The sequence below is a fragment of the Festucalex cinctus genome, chromosome 9 (assembly GCF_051991245.1).
Source record: "Festucalex cinctus isolate MCC-2025b chromosome 9, RoL_Fcin_1.0, whole genome shotgun sequence".
NCBI classification, from domain to species: domain Eukaryota; kingdom Metazoa; phylum Chordata; class Actinopteri; order Syngnathiformes; family Syngnathidae; genus Festucalex; species Festucalex cinctus.
In genome coordinates this window covers 3,728,689-3,749,781 of record NC_135419.1, presented here as the reverse complement: position 1 = coordinate 3,749,781, position 21,093 = coordinate 3,728,689, and the positions used below count along the sequence as shown (strand labels likewise).

Below are 21,093 nucleotides of genomic sequence, written 5' to 3'. Positions count from 1 at the left end.
CTCAGCTAAATAAGAACCCAAATATGCAAGAAGTGAACAGCGAGTGGATAAAGATTGCATCAACTTTTCATATTTCTGTAGCCAGGATATGTAATATTTCAAGTATATTTGCTTGCCCAAGACAAGTAGAATAGTAAGAATACAAAAGCCCTGTATAAACTACATGAAACAATTTGACAATCATTATTACTTAATGATTTATTAACTATACCTCTAAATTAACATGCATGATGTGTAAGCATGCATGCTGCAACTGGTCCACGCATCTTTTGTAAAATAAATTATGGATGGAAATGAAAACATTTCGTGACCACTGGTGGAAACTATACAAAGTCAAAATACTTTCCCACGAAACGCAACTTGATTTTTCTGCTTTTATCGTTTGTACTTTACTGGAGTACATGTATTTTTAATTTTCTTTTTAAATTTCTGTACTTTCTATTCCTTGCTTTGTCAAATTAGGTGGGCTACAAATCAAATTAGAACGATCCGAAGTCCAATTCTTTTAAAAGAGTGGCAAGTGTATTCACCGACTAAGACATAACTGAAACGTTGACTTCTGACGTAATTGTGACGTAAAATCGGACACAATTGTTTTTTTTTTTAACCTTTTTTTGTATACTTCAGTCACGATTTTACGTTGAAAGTATGCTATATGACTCTTACTAGGTCTTTTTCTTTTATTATTATTATTATTATTATTATTATTATTATTATTATTCAACTACTGTATCTTTTCTACTAACTTTTGCTCAGGTCCAACAAGTCATGGGATTCACTGTTTGTCGAACACAATGTAGTTTAATTTCTACTTCAACACATAGCATTACAATATAGAACATTTGATTATCAAAATACTTTAGCTATATGTTTAACACACGTTACGTATATTAAAACATCGGCTAATGGTGAGGATAAACGGAAGAAGATGGACGATAGCTGGTGGGGCCACGAATCGCCGAGAAAAGCCGATCACGTTTGACTCATATCCTGATCATGTCGACGGCAGTGTGACTGTCCCTTTAAGAACTGCACTTGCAGCCATTTTCTGCTCTTTGTGTGGGGTGGATTAGAGCTGTGTCGGCACTGGGGCAAAACTAGAGCATCAGTCCACTCTCAAGACGTGCTAAAGGCGGAGAAGAGGTCGGAACGGCGTCGCAGACCGCGCCAACTGTCCGCACGCCTTCCCGTATCGTCGGACGGACATGCGATTTTGCAGGTATGTGGCCGACTCGGCCGATGGATGGAGCCTCGACGATGAACGTGGTCTCGCTGGTGATGTGATGTGAGCTGTGGTAGTGATGATGGCTTTGAGAGAGCGAGAGCTGATCTCTTTTTCCGCTTCACTTCCTGCTCACACAGTGCATCATTCTCGGTATTTATGAGTGCTTACGCACAGTACGTGAAGAAAGGTCGGTTGGGCGTCGCTGAGAGACGAGTGAGACGGTTCTCTTTCACCACACACGGGTTTCCCGTTCGCTTGGAGCGAGCGGCATCGTCGGCTGATGAGATGGGTGGGGTGAGGAGAGCGTAGCAAGTGCACCGATGAATGATGAGGCCAGACGACCCCCCCCCCCCCCTCCTCCTCCTCCTCCTTTTCAAATAGAGGAATAACTGCCCGTGTGATATTAGTCGTTTGATTTGATATGTGACTCCCCATTTTGTGCAAGTAGGTTAAGCGTGGATGTGAGAGTGAGCGAAGTGTCAATATTTGAGAGCTGCACTGCTCTCATGATGACACGCCTGCGGGCCTGTGACTGATGCTCAAATGGCATTCAGTGTATTCGCCTGTTTCTGCTTCGCGTCCAAATTAACAATTTACAATGAACTCACGTGATCGCCATGCAGGCGTGCGTGCACCCTGTACATACATTCTGTGAATGTGTAATTCAGCCCCTCACCCATAGCCGTTATGTCATGATTTGTATGTTCCCTGCATGCTTCACCAGACCGAGAATTTTCCTCAAAAGCATCATTCAATATCTACTATATTATTATTATTATTTGTCCACGTCATGGACACTTCAGTTGCTACATCATCTGCATAAATTAATGACACCCAGTGAAAGAGTGGCTTCAAATTTTCTGCTTTACAAACTAATATCAATCTCTGTTTTAATTCACACTGACCGAAACACGTTTATTGCTGTTGTAGTGGTTTGCAGTAGGTTAGGACAACACTACATTATCTGCTCTGTTTCTACTGTTTGAATTTCTAAATATCACCATAGAAACTGGACAGAATAAACTTTCTTGAGATTCAGCTAATGATGAATCAGACACTGTACAGTTAACCATTCCCAGTTCAAATGGCATGCCTATAGTTGTAGACACATCGAACTTGGCATGCTATTATTCATAGGTCTTCCAACACTTTCAATCTAGAGCAAATCCAAACATTGATTGTGTTACAAAAATCACATGAAACACATTTTGTTCTGCATATTAAAATTCCATCACAGGAAATTATTGATCAGAATGAAACTTAGCTGTTAAGATGCTAAATTGTAGCAGTTGCAAACACATAACTGCCTTACCTCACATGTACATGCATTTCTAATATTTAACACCTCTCTTGTAGCTAAAAAAAAAGAAAAAAAAAGAAAACAATCCAGCAACAGCAGTTCTAGACAATTGTAAACAACAATCAAAATTAAAAGCATATCTCTAGAATACACCAGATTTTTGATATAGGTCATTAAAGTTTGTGTAATGGAGTCTCCCTAATGGCGTGGATACATACAATACTAAACAAGCTGTCAGTTTGATTTTTTTGACAGAGATAGTCTGATGTCTTATTCTTCAAATTACAGTGATGTGCTTCCAGGTGAGAACATTAACACATCATTAATTCAATTCCCAATGTCCCTCAAAGGTGTGCCCATTAATTATGGATTTAGATTACAGCCCACACGTCGCAAACCGAACCGAACCAAACTGATGTGCAAAAATAGTCCCGCCTCTTCCGTGGCATATACCCCATAGAAGGGTAATGTGTGACAAAAACTGTTTCATTATTTTTTTAAATGAATTAAAAATTGAGTTTCAAGTTCTCCTATGAAGAAGTGTTACACTTTTTTTCAAATGTAACAAACAGATCATTTGAAGCAGAAAAAGAGCTGCAGGCAAAAGACAAAAATAGGCAAAACACACAAACTGTTGGTTTTACGCTTAATGTTGTCTGATAGTATTTACTGCCGTGTACACCCTAATGAATGTGATTTGTTCCCCTCCCCACCCCCTACCCCCGTCCCTTCTCTACATGTGTAGCTAACTAGGCTTGTTTTCGCGCGAGCATGTGATGGCCATTGTTACTGACCTAAAATAAAAACATGTCATTGATGTGGTCAGGTGATACTAGTCAACGTCCGATGCTGTCAACTACACAGACACTGCTTGAACGTGTATGGAAATGCTCTGGATTGATTTTGTTTGGCGAGGATGAATCTATATAACAAAGGCAAGCCCCGGGGCAGGGGTTTCCACTGAGTAGTGTGACCCTGGACTTGACACACTTTCACTCGGTGAGTGTCTCGTCTTGGTGAGTGCCTGATAACAGACAATGGCCACATTTCTATGCAACAGTGTAAAAGCATCTTCCTTTCTTGTAATATTACTTTCTTTGGAGTCACACAGTCGTGGTTGAAGTTGTTTTTCACTGTTTGGTTAAGCTGTTTTGTTTTGACCACAGTCACGTACTTCCTCATGCATGCTTACTGGTTAATGCTGTTATGAGGACTGAGGAGAGCTGCGCTATATGCTAATAGAGTGAACAACGGCTTTTTATTATTCACTCCTGCTTCAATGTACCGTATACGCTATCGCCTGCACCTATTTGTTGTTTGCCATTCATGCATTCACTTGTTTGTATTTCTTTTCCCCATTGGAAGCTATCCTCAGCTATTTGTGTCAAGGAAAGTATGATTAATTGTTCCATCTTGCGACTGAATTTTTGTATGTTGTGGACGGTGGAGCTATGTTTAGCCTGGGTTGTTAGCAGAAGTTATGGAGAGTCTTTTTCGCATTTGCAGAGATGCCAAGTGTACTGGTGGGCCGTATTCTTGTTACAGGGAAGTCGAACATGTTCCAGTGAGGGCAAGACGACATTGCTTGACAATTGTTATTTTAATGGCTTGCAAAGCAACAGCATACATCCCGACATCCTCACTCTTCCAGTGTATTTTTCCCAAATGAAATTCTCTGTAAGCCTTTTATTTTTATTATTAGTTTTTTGTTTTTTTTGTTTTTTAAATCATAGTCTGTAGTATAGTTTAAACTGTTAATGTAAGACAATTTACATTTTAGCCTATTGTGGTATATTTATAGTTTAAACTTTTGCTATAGACAGTTAGGATTTTATATTTATGGGATTTCACATTCAGCCAAAAATAAATAAATAAATAAATAAATTAATTAATAATAATAATAATAATAATAATAATAATAATAATAATACGACATTACTTTCCTCAACAACAAAAACAAGATAGATGACTCCATAATTTTGATAAAGATGCCTACAATGCTATTGATGTGTACTGTACTTTTAATCCTTCCTTAGCAAAAATCAAATAATATACTGCAGGCCTACTGCCTAGCTCTTATAAACTCTAATGTGAAGAAGGGGGCCCTTGCACACATGCACACTCACCCGAATTGTTGCACAGTCTAGTATATGGTGGGAAAGTTTTTTCAGCCAACTCTGGCTTGAAAGGCTTTCCCAAACGTGAATAGGATTGGCGCTCAACCGCGCTGTTCAAGTCTAGTCCCCTCGAGCAAGTTGTACTTTTCTATGAGACTAAAGTTACCAATGGGGTCTCTTAAAAACTTGTGGATCCTTTAACACACTTATAGTTGCTACAGTACACATTCTTTATTTGTATTTGAGCAATACAGCAATTCTCAGAATTCATGTTGATTTATTTTTTGCTTTTTATATTTGTACTGTATAGAATTGTCTTCACACTGCACCGTTATATTGGAACAAGTGCTTCCATCTCTTAAAGGTTGAACTTGATTCTGAGTACTAACTCAAAGGAATACAAATATAAATGGCCTATAATTTTGGTAAATGAAAATGAATGAATAGTTCAACACTGTGAAATGTATTTGGAATACCATTTCACAAATGGGACACACAATAGTTTATTGTGTCTCATTTCTTTTCCACACTCATCTTCTTGCTTCTGGCTGTGTGCTTTAAGCCGATTATTGGCCCTGTCAACTTTGTCTGCGCGGTCAGATGTAAACATACATTTCCCAGAGACCCATGATGAGCATTAAGAGCTTATACATGCTGGTGATTGTCGTGAGAAAAAGAGGTCAAGGGCTGAACTTTCTTCAAACGGGAGGAACACTGCATTCCTAGCAGCAATCAAGATGGGAAATTGCTGTACATGCAGTATATATTGCTTCATGTATGATGTGAGTGTACATGCAGCGCTGCCCGGGTCCTGATGAGAGTGGGAATACATGAGTACATCACCCACGTCCGACACTCTCTGCGCTGGCTTCCCATATATTTCCGTGAATACAAAATCCTCCTTCACACCCATCACTGTCTGCACGGTGTAGCACCCACTTACCTCACTGAACTCCTCAAACCGCATACATTAGACTTCCCTTTAAAAAAAAAAAAAAAAAAAAAAGCTTTTCCTGGTTTATTTCTATTTTGATTTTTGATTTTTAGTCTTGACTTCTTTTTTTTTTTTTTTTTTTTTTAACTCTGGTTTTTAATTGACAGTTTTTTAATTTGCAGGGTGCTTCTATTGTTTTTATTGTCACCTGTATGGTGTACTTTGAGATTTTCATTTATAAATGTAAAGTGCGTTCCAAATCAAATCTATTAATATTATGATGCACAACAAACAATGTGCGATGTACTGTAAATAATACAGGCATATTTCTATTATTTGCATATTAGTGAAGAATCTCTATGAGCCTCATTTGCATGGCAGTATGAAGGGAAGCATAGCACTGACATTGTATAGTACTCATTATTGGTGGACATAGGACTTAACAGTTGCGATATATCTTTATTTGTTTAACAAATTTTTTTTACACAACTTTAAAACTGTATCATTTTGAAAAATGCAGGGAGTTAAAGGAGTTCTGCTCTCTGAAATGTGCAATGTGTAAGTAGAAGTGGTTTGCCTCGTTCCAGGCCTTACCTCCGGCTCTGGTTGTCATGGTAACAAAATCTGTATTCTGCATTGCTTGGTTGTTGCTTGAGATATTTTGACATAAGTATGTCACAGACTCGGCAGACAAAATGCACAATATGTCTTTAAGTTGCTCCAGTGCCATCGTTCATCTGCAGGTTTTTTTGTTGTTGTTGTTTTTTTTTAATGGTTATTAATCTCATGTTTTCCCTCCATCTTTCAGTCTTGGATGTGGTGTGAGTGAGGCTTTGTAACCATGACGACCCACGTGACCCTCGAAGATGCCCTGTCCAATGTGGACCTGCTGGAGGAGCTGCCCCTCCCAGACCAGCAGCCATGCATCGAACCCCCTCCCTCCTCCATTATGTACCAGGTACTAACCCAGCCACGCTGTCACCTGACCAGCTCGTGTCCACGTCTCTTACCCTGCTCACAAATCTCTCCCATCTCCTCCAGGCCAATTTTGATACCAACTTTGAAGATAGGAATGCGTTTGTGACCGGCATCGCTCGTTATATTGAGCAAGCTACAGTCCACTCCAGCATGGTGAGGCCTGCTTTCTATTTTCAAACGCTTCAATGCGACTGGTTCTTCTGTGACAAAGCCTGCAAATTGATACGAGTTTAGATATTATGGCCAAACACACATGGCCACACGCTTCAGCCAGACGAAGTTCCACTCAACCTCTTCCTCCATGAGTGATGCCGTGAGGTGACTAGCGTGACTCGACTTACAAATAGGGGAAGCTGTGCTTTATTCAACTCCATTTCAACGGGAAATCCCACTTAGGCTGAGGCCAGTCTATTTAAGGATACTAGCGCGAGAGAGATTGAGAAATGCGCCTCACCTATTTCTGAATGGAGGAAATGTGCTAAAATATTAATAAAGCCCACATTCATTATGGAACAGGTTACTCATCTGAGAGGAATGAATGTGCTATGCTGCGAAGACATTGTAGCTTTAGCACAAACCTGCACACAGTAAAATATGAAACAAGAAATTGTGAAAATGGTTTGTTGCAACTTTTATTAACTGGCATTTTTTTTCCCCTTTACGAACACATATTGACAAGGCATCGTTACTTTTTTTATTTTGTGCAGAATGAAATGCTGGAAGAAGGACATGAATATGCTGTGATGCTTTACACTTGGAGAAGCTGTTCTCGAGCTATTCCGCAGGTAAAACACAAATAATTGGTTGATAGACTTGGACTTTACTTTATAATCAAGTCCGGTGGTTGTTGTATTGAATTTAATGAATTGAATTGTATTTATTTATTTGAAAAGTGTCAGTGTACATAGACAATGTATATTTGGCCAAGCTAGCTAAGTTAAGCTAATTTCCATCTGCAGACTAAAACGAGAGTCATTTAAATCACAAAATAATTTAAAACATCCATCCAACCATTTTTGTGACCGTTATTACCTCACAAGGGTTGCGGGGGCGCTGGAGCCTATCCCAGCCGGCTTCGGACAGTTGGTGGGCTACACCTGAACTGGTTGCCAGCCAATCGCAGGGCACACAGAGAGACAAACGACCATCCACACTCACAAGCACACCTAGGGACAATTTGGAGCGTCCAATCAACCTGCCATGCATGTCTTTGGAATGCGGGAGGAGACCGGAGTACCCGGAGAAGACCCATGCAGGCACGGGGAAAACATACAAACTCCACCCTGGAAGGCTAAAGCTCGGACTCGATCTTACGGCCTCAGCACTGGGAGGCGGACGTGCGAACGAGTCATCCACTGTGCCGCCTAATTTAAAACAAATATTACAAAAATACATTTCCTGTATGGGTGGTAGTTCAGTGGGGAGACCATTCAAAAGTCCAAGTCCCCGATAGCAAAAGCTCAACTGTTCAAAAGTTGTTCTAATTGTCATGTTCAAACCACAAGTTCCTTTTTTGATGGGTGCGGTAGCGAACTTCACAACCATCAAGAAAACAAAGAAACAATAGAGAAGGCGTATGTATAGTATATTAAACCACTGTAATTATTATCATTCATCATATTTTTAAATTTATTGTTGCGATTTAATTGACCCTCAGTTTGAATTGCCTTCAATGAATTTACAGTACAAGAGCCACAAAGGCTAGATATGTAACGGTGCCCTCCTGTGTTTGTTAGGTGAAATGCAATGAGCAACCCAACAGAGTTGAGATCTACGAGAAAACGGTGGAGGTGTTGGAGCCTGAAGTCACCAAGCTCATGAAGTTTATGTATTTCCAAGTAAGCCATTTAAAGTTATAATTGAGAAGGTAGAAGGGCATGAATGTCTAAAGAATGTGCAGTTTGTACATCCATCTATCCATTTTCTTAATCTAAAAGTGCATTTATTGCTTTTCATAAAATCAAATAATGATGTTATGGGTTTTATTTTCTTTTTCTTTTATAGCGGAAAGCTATAGAGCGTTTCTGTAGCGAAGTGAAGCGTCTCTGCCACGCTGAGCGAAGGAAAGATTTTGTTTCTGAGGCCTATCTGCTTACTCTGGGCAAATTTATCAACATGTTTGCTGTACTGGACGAACTGAAAAACATGAAGTGTAGCGTAAAGAACGATCATTCTGCTTACAAAAGGTACTGCGTCTTGTATCAATGAAATCTTTCTCAAGACTGCATTTGCTTTTCGTAAAGGGAAACTGGTTCATGTGTTGGGATCTTTTTTTGTATTTAGGGCAGCTCAGTTCCTGAGGAAGATGGCTGACCCTCAGTCCATCCAGGAGTCTCAGAATCTTTCTATGTTCTTAGCCAATCACAACAGGATCACTCAGGTTTGTCTATTGCATTGCAATGCTTCTCAAAGAGTGGGGCGGGCCCCACCAGGGGGGGCGCGAGGCTCCATCAAGGGGGTTTGACCTCGGGGGATATGCTTTTTTTATTTTTTTATTTAGATTTTTTTTTTTTTTTTTTTTTTTTTTACCGTCCTAGAATAAAGTGCAATTGCACTTCCACTACATTAGGGGGCAGTGGCGCTCTCATTATTGGCAGAGTGTGCGCAGGGAGCATTCGCTCGGTGGTGTAGGGGTTTTGTTTGCACTGAGCATGTGCGCTTTGCACACAGCAAAAAAAAAAAAAAAAAAAAAAAATCAGCAAAAATTAATTTATATTTTTGTTTTGCAGGTTAGTTTTTTTTATTTTTTTTTTTTTTTATAGTGCTCTTGAGTTAATGTTGGTGATCAGTTTGAATGCATTATTATTTATTGATTTTATGTAATTTTATTTTTCCGTCAGTCAAAAAAAGTTTATAGTTTAATTAAGGATTTAATTTTATTTTGGAATTTCAGATGCACTTTAAATCTTTTCTGTTACAGTTAATAAAGCTATTCTTTGTTGTAAATTGGTCCATAATTTACTTCTTTTTATTCTCTTATATACGTTAGGGGGCATGACAGAAAATAATTGAGAAGCAACTGGTCTATTGTGACCTGTTAATTTGTTTACTAACTACTCAATGGATTATCTCCTTCAAAGAGTATAACTTATCTGCTACAAAAAAAAAAAAAAAGTACAGACCAGAATGGTTGTGTTATGTTTTCTTGCTGGTGTCATGAATATTATATATTATATTTGAATATTGTTTCTTCCGCCTGTTGTTGTGTGTTTGTAGTGCCTGCACCAACAGCTTGAAGTGATTCCAGGTTATGAGGAACTTTTGGCAGATATTGTCAACATCTGTGTAGATTATTATGAGAACAAGATGTATTTGACTCCAAGCGAGAAACACATGCTTCTCAAGGTGCACACATTTCTTACAGTCTCTTATACTCTAGTCATTAAAGCGTGTGACCCCCGCCACATTAAAACATGTTTGACCATGTGTTAGGTGATGGGGTTTGGTCTGTACCTGATGGATGGGAATGTGAGCAATATTTACAAACTAGATGCCAAAAAGAGGATCAACCTTAGCAAGATTGACAAGTTCTTCAAAGTAAGGCTTTGACCTTTTCAGTATATCTTTGTCCCAAATCAAACAAATCAGAGAAGATTTTCTTTCTTGTGCTTTTAAGCTTCAAGTGGTGCCGTTATTTGGAGACATGCAGATAGAGCTGTCCCGCTACATTGAGACAAGTGCTCACTACGAGGAAAACAAGTCCAAGTAAGAAACTCATTAATACACAATTTCCGATTTAACGGCTTCCCGTCTTTCTTGAACCATGAACCCCCCTTCGTCTCCTCTGTGCACACAGGTGGACGTGCACCCAGAGCAGCATTTCACCACAGTACAACCTTTGTGAGCAGATGGTGCAGATCAGAGAGGACCACATCCGCTTCATCTCTGAGCTGGCGCGCTACAGCAACAGCGAAGTGGTGACGGGCTCGGGCCTGGACAGCCAGAAATCAGATGAGGAATACAGAGAGCTTTTTGACCTTTCACTGAGGGGTCTGCAGTTGTTGTCCAAGTGGAGTACGCATGTCATGGAAGTTGTGAGTACTGCAACACTACTGAAAACTACATTCATAGTTATGAGAATATTATTTAAAACAAACCCATTTACATTGAGAATCATTACAGGACTGTCTCAGAAAATTAGAATATTGTGATAAAGTCCATTATTTTCTGTAATGCAATTAAATAAGCAAAAATGCCATACATTCTGGATTCATTACAAATCAACTGAAATATTGCAAGCCTTTTATTGTTTTAATATTGCTGATTATGGCTTTTTTTTTTTTTTTTTTTTTTTTTACTTGCATGGTCTGAGGAAATATTCTAATATTTTGAGATAGGATATTTGAGTTTTCTTAAAGTTGTAAGCCATAATCAGCAATATTAAAAACAATAAAAGGCTTGCAATATTTCAGTTGATTTGTGATGAATCCAGAATGTATGGCATTTTTGCTTATTTAATTGCATTACAGAAAATAAGGGACTTTATCACAATATTCAAATTTTCTGAGACAGTCCCTTTATATTTGTAAAGGTATATTCTTAAAAATCTTGATTATAGTTCATTAGCTTGTGTAAGTTGTACCTAATGTGTTGAAAGTCAATGGTGAATGTACAGTATGTTTACATATTCTTAAAGGCACCGTCAAATTAATCAATCCTTTCTGCCTCTTTCAGTACTCATGGAAGCTGGTCCATCCCACAGATAAATTTTGTAATAAGGATTGTCCGGGCACAGCAGAAGAATATGAACGAGCCACACGTTATAATTACACCAGTGAAGAGAAGTTTGCTCTGGTGGAAGTGATTGCCATGATTAAAGGGCTTCAGGTACAAAAGCCCTTTTGTTACCTTTTGAAGTTTGGTCTTCCTAATACGAGCGCAAGGCTCAGCATGCGCTAATCGTTCCGACGTCATTGTGCCTATCAGGTCCTGATGGGCCGAATGGAGTCCGTGTTTAATCAGGCTATCAGGAATACCATCTACGCAGCACTGCAGGACTTTGCCCAGATGACCCTCAGGGAGCCTCTGCGCCAGGCTGTGCGCAAAAAGAAGAATGTCCTCATTAGGTACATACAGTTCAGATCCAGTGATAATTTCGGCGCCAAAATTTTTTCGTCAGGAAAATTTCTCTTCAGATGAAAATCAAACGAAAACTAAACTAGAAACTGACAATTTTCGTCAATGACTAAATAAAAAATGAAAACACCTTTTTTTCTGCAGTGTTCTCCAAGCCATTCGAAAAACCGTTTGCGACTGGGAGGGGGCGAGGGAACCTCCAAATGATCCGTGTCTGAGGGGGGAGAAGGACCCCAAAGGTGGTTTTGATATCAAGGTACCCCGGAGAGCTGTGGGACCTTCTAGCACGCAAGTAAGTCTTACTGAAGTTATTGTTCTCATCAAAACACAAATGTGCAGTAAGCGAAAATGTTTTGTGTTGTACCGCAATTCCTCTCAATGTACGTTTGATTGCAAGTTTGCAACTTACCAGCCATTTCTTTAGTTGCATAAATACCAATTAAATTAAATGCAAATTTTCCTACTAAACAGTAATTGTGCTGAGTTGTAATTTTCTTTACGGTTACTATTGGAGTTGTAGCAAGAGCATAAAGCTGAACTCTTGCAGTTGTATTGACTATAGTGCAGGATTACTATAGAGTTGCTCTTGTATTCAGTCTCATTAAACTGTCTAGTGTGTAGTTCCTTTCTTCTTCATGGTCCCGCTTTGTGTTCCCTGCAGCTGTACATGGTGCGCACTATGTTGGAGTCATTGATTGCAGACAAGAGTGGCTCTAAAAAGACCCTGCGCAGCAGTCTGGATGGACCCATTGTGGTGGCCATAGAAGATTTCCACAAACAATCCTTCTTCTTCACACACCTGCTCAATTTCAGCGGTGAGGATCACCTCTGACAGATGGTGTATTACCTCATCGACCAAGGCAGAGGGGTCCTTGTTCTTGATCAATTGATCAGTCAGTCAGTTGCTGATATGGCCTCTTCCTTTAACCCCAGTGAACGACTTTAGGATGAGCTCGACCTGGGATTGAAAGCAATTCCTGTCTCCAAAGCTAATACAAATATCAGAGTTATAAAAACTGACACGATTGTATGAATCTGTATTTATTTGATAAACCTCCCTTTTGTTCAGAGGCCCTGCAGCAGTGTTGTGACCTTTCCCAGCTCTGGTTTAGAGAGTTCTTCCTTGAGCTGACCATGGGTCGCAGAATCCAGTTCCCTATTGAGATGTCCATGCCGTGGATTCTCACCGACCACATCCTGGAGACCAAGGAGCCGTCCATGATGGAGTGAGTCCGATTTCCTTAACAAGTCAGATTGCACAGCGCAGTTTGTATTTAGTGTTTTCCTCGTTTGCTTAGGTATGTGCTATATCCACTTGATTTGTACAACGACAGCGGCTACTATGCTCTCACTAAGTTCAAGAAGCAGTTCCTTTATGATGAAATTGAGGCTGAGGTAATAAAAGTAACTTAAACTTCATTTTATGTCAATTTCTTGAAATGAAAGTTTTGGCTCCTTTGCAGGTAAACCTTTGCTTTGATCAGTTTGTCTACAAGTTGGCTGATCAGATATTTGCCTACTATAAAGCAATGGCTGGAAGGTAGGACATGTGAATTGGTGTCATTAACTCTTTTACTGTCACACATTATCAAAAAAAATAAAAAATACCCACAGTGGCAGCAGATTTCGAGCATTTGAACTCCTCTTTCAAGGCAAAACAGAATATTGTGTGCTTTTACTACATATACAATGTGGGTACCAAATGAAAGACCACATTCCATTCTTTCATTAGGAAAAACAAAGTATGTTTCTACCTTTTTCCATTCTTTAGTAATCAGCACTTGAAAATAGGTCATTTGAAGGAGAAAACAAGCTTTTTTTTTTTTTTTTAAAAGATACATTTTCTCCACAACAGTGACTTTGACACTAATATATATTTTTTTGTCTAGTGATGCTCTGTGAATTAGATTTGACGTGAAAAAGAATTTGATCACTCTCATCATTGAAAATGTTCGATTGCATCAGATTCCATCATGTATTACTGTAATTCCATAAACTGGAAGCCCATTGAAAAGAGATACAATGGTGCCATCTGCTGGCCATAGTTAATTGGTGTTTTTGATTCCACAACCAATTGACCAGGCAGCGCTGCACTAAGATGTTGCACTTCCCATTGATTAAAAAAGCAAAACAAAACAAAACATAGTCATTTAATGGCAGAATACATCTTGATTTTACTAATCGTTATTAAACGTTTTTGGCAGTCAAAGAGTTAAGTTTGATGTTTTTGACACAATAACATGCATCCATGAAATAATTTGTTTCACAGTGTCCTGCTTGATAAGCGCTTCCGTGCAGAGTGTAAAAACTATGGGGTGATTATACCATACCCCCCTTCAAACCGCTATGAGACGTTGCTCAAACAGAGACATGTGCAGGTACTGAAAACAACTCTAGTATGTACGTCTGCAGTTCAGTGCAGTTTTTTTTTTTTAATTCATATACTCGATTCCCTCTGCGTGCGACAGCTTCTGGGTCGCTCCATTGACCTGAACCGTCTCATCACCCAGAGGATCTCTGCTGCCATGTATAAATCTCTGGACCATGCCATCAGCCGCTTTGAAAGCGAGGATCTGACATCCATTGTGGTAACGATCACATACCGTGGGAACGATGAAATAGCGTATCTTTCAGTTCAGGTTGTAAACGCAACACTTTGTTACTTGATCAGGAGTTGGAGTGGCTTCTGGAGATCAACAGACTCACCCACCGGCTTCTGTCCAAGCACATGACCTTGGACAGCTTCGACGCCATGTTCCGTGAGGCCAATCACAACGTGTCAGCTCCCTACGGCCGAATTACACTTCACGTCTTTTGGGAGCTCAATTTTGATTTCCTCCCTAATTATTGCTACAATGGATCCACGAACCGGTCTGTCTGTTCTCCCAGAGACGCTTTTTTTTTTTTTTTTTTTTAAAACATGTGACTCGTTGAACTGTTTTCAATGTTTTCTTTACAGATTTGTACGCACAGCCATTCCATTCACCCAGGAGCCTCAGAGAGACAAGCCAGCCAACGTACAGCCTTACTACCTGTATGGGTCCAAGGTGTGCTCTTGTCTTTCATTTCCATAAAGATTTAGGTTGAAATGGACTGTGTGTAATTTTATGACTGACACTGATTCTTTCTCTGTCTGCTCTTTTTCTAATAGCCTCTGAACATTGCCTACTCTCACATATATAGCTCCTATAGGAATTTTGTCGGCCCGCCTCACTTCAAGACCATTTGTCGTCTTCTTGGTTACCAAGGCATTGCTGTCGTGATGGAAGAGCTGCTAAAGATTGTCAAGAGCTTGGTATTCATCGTCGCGTTCTGCTTGACCTTCCTGAACATGTCCCCTCCACTTTTTTTTTTTTTTTTTTAATGGATTCTCAACGTGCTGTTGTTCAACTTTCTGTCCTTTCAGTTGCAGGGCACCATTCTGCAGTATGTAAAAACACTCATCGAAGTCATGCCCAAAATTTGCCGCTTGCCCCGCCATGAATATGGCTCCCCAGGTAAGCGTTTGTTTCTCTCCGTCTGCTCTCTTTCAGAAGAAATACGTCTTTATTGTATTCTTTGTATAGAAGACTTGAATCGTACAACCAAAAAATGCTGCACCAAAGTCAAACAAACTTTGAAGACTTTGAAATAGCATAAGGTGTTAGCATATCATGTCTTATTTGAATGATGAGATGTTAAAGGATGAACTACAGAAGTGCATTTTTTTTTCCAGTGATGGCAAATAAGTAGTGCTGAAGAGCAGACTTAAAAGTGGAAATGGAATTTGTGACAATGTGTTCATTTTTGCAGTTTCATTCAGCTTATTTATTTATTTATTTATTTATTTATTTATTTATTGTGGGGAGGGGCATGCGTTACTTGTGGAAAATGCATTTTGGAGGTATCAGTATTTTATTTATTTTTTTTCAGTATTTTTTCATTTATTTTTTCCCCAATACCCATTCCAATCCCCCCTTTTTTTTCATTGGCTGTAAAGATTAAATAACATTAGCACTAAAAGGTTTAGCATTTCAAAACATTAGAGGTGTTCCACTTTGCATCCTATTCCGGATGTCCTTCTTCCAAACTGACCAGACCTGCAACTTCAGATTAGACATTTGGCAGATGGGATATCCCCCATGTGAAGGGTTTAGTAATCCTTAGATTCCCGATGTTCTGTACCACAAGTTCTGACCCGACTATCTTAAAATCTCACCACCATCAGTTATCCTTTCATCCCCTGCTACACGGGCCTGGTGCTTGGGCACAATGTGGGTCAACCAACCCTATGACATCATTTTTGTTCCTCCTAGTAGTCTGAGAGTATTAGTAGTATGGGTGTATTCTCTTGTTAAAAAAAAAATATATATTTTTTTTTTTGGTTTTGATTTATCTATCACATACAGAATGTACAGTAAGATTCCCATGTTCCTTTTTTTGCAGGTATCTTGGAGTTCTTCCACCACCAACTCAAGGATATTATTGAGTACGCTGAGCTCAAGACGGATGTCTTCCAGAGTTTAAGGGAGGTGGGGAACGCCATCCTCTTCTGCCTGCTCATCGAGCAAGCGCTGGTAAGACAACTACTCTTGACGCTGACATGACAGTTTGAGCTGGTATAATAAGATCCGGCAGCCCGGACTGAGATTGTGTTGTGTAGTTTGTTTGGGAGCCTGAAGTTTTCTGCCCTATTTAAGATGCTGATTTCCTCTAAATCAGCTATCACTGACAGAGGCTTTCAGGCCCCAGTCTGAGTGCTACAGTGAGTTTAATCTTGAAACTATCATTCTATTTTTCATTACACGCTGGCATCTACCACAGGTGGTAAGGACATGGGTTTTGTTCATTGCTATCTAAATAACATTGAGATGATTTCTTTCGTTCTGTTTCTCACATTTTGGTTGGGCTTGCTTTGTTTCGTTTCTCTTTCTATTTCTCTTTTTGCATGACACAATTTTATATCTCACCAGGCCTAGAAAAACATGTGGCATTCATATATATATATATATAACTGTGATGTAAAGGATAGGGATGTAACGATATCCAAACATCACGATATGATATCACGATATTGTGGTGGCGGGGTTATCATCACGATATTGTTGGGGATATTTCAAAAAGATCACAATATTATTATTAAAAAAAAAAAAGCTCATGGTAAAAAAAACAGTAAATAACAGCAATGCATATAAACCACCTACAATCTCTAATAACAATATTGAGGCACTTACTTGCTAATGCAAGCACACATTGATCGCTTCACAAGCAAATTAGGTTCCCCTTCATCTGACAATTAGCATAGATTTTGAACATAGAAGGCCAAATCATCCCTAATAAAAATTAAATTGCACTAATAAACTAGCCACTAGAGGGTGCTAAATCTGCAAAAATGGAACTCAACCTGACTTTTTTTTTTTTTGAACAGATGTGTTCCTTTTAAATATTGTGATGACGATATTGTGGCAGTTTTAATATCACAATATCACGATATTGCCCTTATCGTTACATCCCTAGTAAAGGAAAACAATAAATAAACAATAACAAGATACAGTGTAAGCATCCAAATGTGATTTTCATCCATAGAGGAAACTGTATCGCATTTTTTTTAGATTTGCTATTGCAGTCATATGCTTCCATACGTTTATTCTGATTCGAGGTGCATGTTTCTTGTTTGCATAACACGTCTCTGCTCTCCTTCAAATGCTAACCTTTTTAAATATAGGACATCTGTGCATGTACTAATTTCAAAATACATTAGATGCTTGTGTCCTGCTTTCATTATTGTATGGCTCTTTCTGTCATGAATGCACAGACTAGGAAACTATTTCACATTCTGCTTCACGTCATTTAAGCTTGTCTGCTTTTAAGAAATGGCATCACATACGTGGAAGAACAATAAGTTATGATATTAAAATATGTGTAAATTTCATCACACAGCTTATTTCCTGAAAATCATTTATATTATTCCAACTTTTTAGAAGCTGTTTTGGGACGACCTTTTTGTGTTCCATGGTCTTACTGTGTCCCAAGTGCACAAAACAGCGGTCCATAACGCCCTTTGTGATGGAAGAACCTGAGAGCTCTGACCTTAACCTCATCAAATACCTTTTAGGATAAACAAGAACCCAGCTTGTGTACCAGGCCTTCTTGTTTCCATATTCTTTCATTTTCACAGCCAACTCAGAGATACTGACACCTGCAGAAGGGTCTTTTACAAATCTACTTTTTTGTCTTACTGCCCCAAAAAATACACATACCAGCGATATCTGATTTCTTAGATGTAAACATTTCATTGACACACCAAAAACAGAATATGGATAGGGAAATATGATGAATGAATGAGAAATAACATCACTCCATGTCTTACCTGCATGCTCTAGATTTTTTTAAGCATCACAGTGCATTGAAGTTATTTTATCTTGTACACTTTTTTTTAATATTAGTCACAGGAGGAAGTATGTGACCTTCTTCATGCTGCCCCCTTCCAAAACATTCTGCCAAGAGTATACATCAAAGGTATATTTGATTAGAAACCATTCAAATTGAATGGGTGATTATTTTTAGTTGTTTTTATTTTTGACACAGGTGACATTGAAAAATGTTGTTTATGTGATGTGTAGAGGGAGAACGTCTTGAAGTGAGGATGAAAAGGCTGGAAGCAAAGTATGCCCCACTCCACCTTGTGCCTCTGATTGAGAGGCTGGGAACCCCTCAGGTATTTTCGTGCCCATATGAACCCAGCTGTATTTTATATATGCCAAGTTGAATGTTTTATTTAACTCTTTTTGTCTTTCTGGTAGCAAATTGCCATTGCACGTGAGGGAGATTTGCTGACCAAAGAGCGCCTGTGCTGCGGCCTTTCCATGTTTGAGGTCATCCTGACGCGCATCCGCAGCTTCTTGCAAGACGGGGTGTGGCGCGGGCCCCCTCCCACCAATGGTGTCATGCATGTCGACGAGTGCATGGAGTTCCACCGCCTTTGGAGCGCAATGCAGTTTGTGTACTGCATTCCGGTGGGCACTCACGAGTTCACAGCAGAGTGAGTAACACCAGATTTATGTTTGTCAATATGTCAAACAGACACAGGTGAATACAGAGCACATGCTACGCTCTAAAAAGAGAATTGTTGAACCAATAAATCATGATGACTTAAAAACTATAACGAGACACTTTGTATAGATCCAAATAGCTGATATGTGTGGAGATAAAACTTTGTAACACTGGTTGTCTGGTTACCACGTACTATCTCTGCGATTGTAGTAGCAATGCCTTTAATTACTGCCCTAACTTGCCAATAGCGATTATAATTTTGTTGCTTTTGTAATACTTTACTCCCAACACACACAGTTGCACTTAAAGCATAATTAATCACAAGCATGATTTGAGCGCTTTGACCTTTTAGGCAGTGCTTTGGGGATGGTCTGAACTGGGCCGGCTGTGCTGTCATTGTTCTGTTGGGACAGCAGCGTCGTTTTGATCTCTTTGACTTTTGCTACCACCTGCTCAAAGTCCAAAGACAAGATGGCAAGGATGAGATCATCAAAAATGTGGTGGGTATAGCAGAATTGAAGTACCAAACACACATTTTCAGCATTGGACGTTATCCTGTTGTTGAATAAGTGCAATGTTCACGATTGTCTTTTTTTCCCACAGCCACTCAAGAAGATGGCGGACCGCATCAGGAAGTACCAGATCCTTAACAATGAAATCTTCGCTATTCTAAACAAGTATATGAAGGCCGTGGAGACAGACAGTTCCACTGTGGAGCATGTTCGCTGTTTCCAGCCTCCTATACACCAATCCTTGGCTACCACTTGTTGAAAACAGATACATGCACACAGCTAACACGGAAACACACACATTCCTCACGGATGTGATGCTAATTCTTGCCAATTTCTGGTCTCTTTTGGTCGTTAGTTACTTTAAATCCTCCTTTCGCTGGCTAAAGAAATGTAAAGATGAATCATCTCAAACTGTTACCCTCCCTGAAATTTCCCAAGAATGCTCTGCAATAGTGGAGTCAGCGAGACTAGAAGTGGAAGTATATTGTTACATCTTATTTTATTTATTTTAATATACACATGACTTGCAATCCGACTCATGCATGCCCTCTCTTATTTTTTTTCCACACCTGCACACCAGATTGAATTACATAAGCATATGACAACATACGAGTCCAGGTTAAGACTAAGAGTCCAAGCATAAGGTAAACACAATTACTTACTAATTAAATCGATGCTAATTATTCAAGTTGGGAAACCCCCCCCCCAAAAAAACAGGCCCTACTACAGATGCCCCACATCTGATTACCAGAATATCCTTATTTTTCATTTGTGTAATGATCTGGTGTGCCTATGATAGACCTTCTGTCTATCTTTATATGCTGTATTCAATAATTTCTTCAGTAATTTATGTTTTTGTTTATTCCACCGGCTTACTTTCAAAGGAATAATGTTACCCGGTTGCTTTCATTTGCTCTTAATGATCTCACTTCCTCCAAACCCATCAGATTAACTTGACACATTTTTATTCAGCGCAAGTTTCAATGTAAATTTCACAGTCAAACTAAGTGAAGTGTTGGGTGTCGTGATTGTTCTTGTTTTACTATGAATATTTTTATTTACACATCCTTGGTATACTTGTCTGCTACTGACTGGAAACCTCATTTATTTTTCTTAATTTTGCCTGTTGGAAAGATTTTATATACTGTTTGAATACAGTGATGATATTCCTTATTTAGAAGAAAACATAATGATTGGTGAACATGTTTTACTTTTTTCCAGAGTTTTAAACAACAAGGTGAGTAAATACCTCTGGGTGTATGATGACATTGCTGTACTAGATTAACCTGTTTGGAGTGTGCGTGTGGATGATGCTGGTCCAATAGATGTGTGAAATGAAGAAAAACACAATACACAAATTTGAATATAATTAATCAAGCATTTCTTGAACATAGTCAGTATTAATTATTGTTGGACTTTTGCTTTAGCTTTAGCAGTGCTATCAAGATATGCTAAATTCCGCCCCTATTTTTTCACAAGGATAACAAATAACTTATAGTCAGCAGTAACACCCTACCTGTGATCTTTTTCTGCACATTTTTTTAATTAAGAAATGTTCTTTTGTAACTATCTTTTTATTATATTTATTCAACTTTGAGCTATTGTTCCTTTACAGGTTAATCTAGTAAAAACAAAGGCAAGGCACAAAATGTATCATTGCGAAACCTTAGCATGGAAGTGTAATTTATTGTCATTGATGGCTCCATTTGTGACATGAGGCTTTGTTTATGTAATTGTACAAGTGACCATGTTTTGAAGTATTGAAAATGGAGAAAAGATTATAAACTGTACAACAACGGTCCTGCATAGGATTAGAAATTATGTTGTATTTCCATGAAATAAAACATGTTTAACTGAAGCGAAGTTTCATGATACTGTATTTTATTTTGATTTGACCTGGGCAATATGTATCTGATAAA

General features: G+C 38.9%; 1 protein-coding gene across 3 annotated transcripts; it reads left to right on the top strand.

The window, feature by feature from the left end:
- Positions 1–964: 964 nt before the first annotated feature.
- Positions 965–21,032, top strand: cyfip2 (cytoplasmic FMR1 interacting protein 2). Of its 3 annotated transcripts, XM_077532012.1 has the most exons (31): positions 967–1,219; positions 3,352–3,524; positions 6,385–6,534; positions 6,618–6,707; positions 7,262–7,339; positions 8,291–8,392; positions 8,559–8,740; positions 8,838–8,934; positions 9,771–9,899; positions 9,987–10,091; positions 10,171–10,259; positions 10,351–10,588; positions 11,229–11,381; positions 11,481–11,620; positions 11,775–11,922; positions 12,292–12,445; positions 12,700–12,856; positions 12,929–13,025; positions 13,094–13,170; positions 13,900–14,008; positions 14,099–14,218; positions 14,302–14,501; positions 14,590–14,677; positions 14,782–14,925; positions 15,037–15,127; positions 16,056–16,188; positions 18,055–18,128; positions 18,233–18,327; positions 18,413–18,651; positions 19,015–19,162; positions 19,266–21,032. In XM_077532012.1, exons 3-31 carry the CDS (start codon positions 6,418–6,420, stop codon positions 19,431–19,433), a joined length of 3,762 nt encoding a protein of 1,253 aa, XP_077388138.1. In that variant the 5' UTR covers positions 967–1,219; positions 3,352–3,524; positions 6,385–6,417; the 3' UTR covers positions 19,434–21,032. The 3 variants fall into 3 exon arrangements, with proteins under 3 accessions (XP_077388140.1, XP_077388138.1, XP_077388139.1); XM_077532013.1 differs by lacking the exon at positions 3,352–3,524 and having other exon boundaries at positions 16,056–16,186; positions 18,056–18,128; XM_077532014.1 differs by lacking the exons at positions 3,352–3,524; positions 18,055–18,128; positions 18,233–18,327; ... (1 more) ...; positions 19,015–19,162; positions 19,266–21,032 and adding an exon at positions 16,434–18,042 and having other exon boundaries at positions 965–1,219; positions 16,056–16,186.
- Positions 21,033–21,093: the final 61 nt, after the last annotated feature.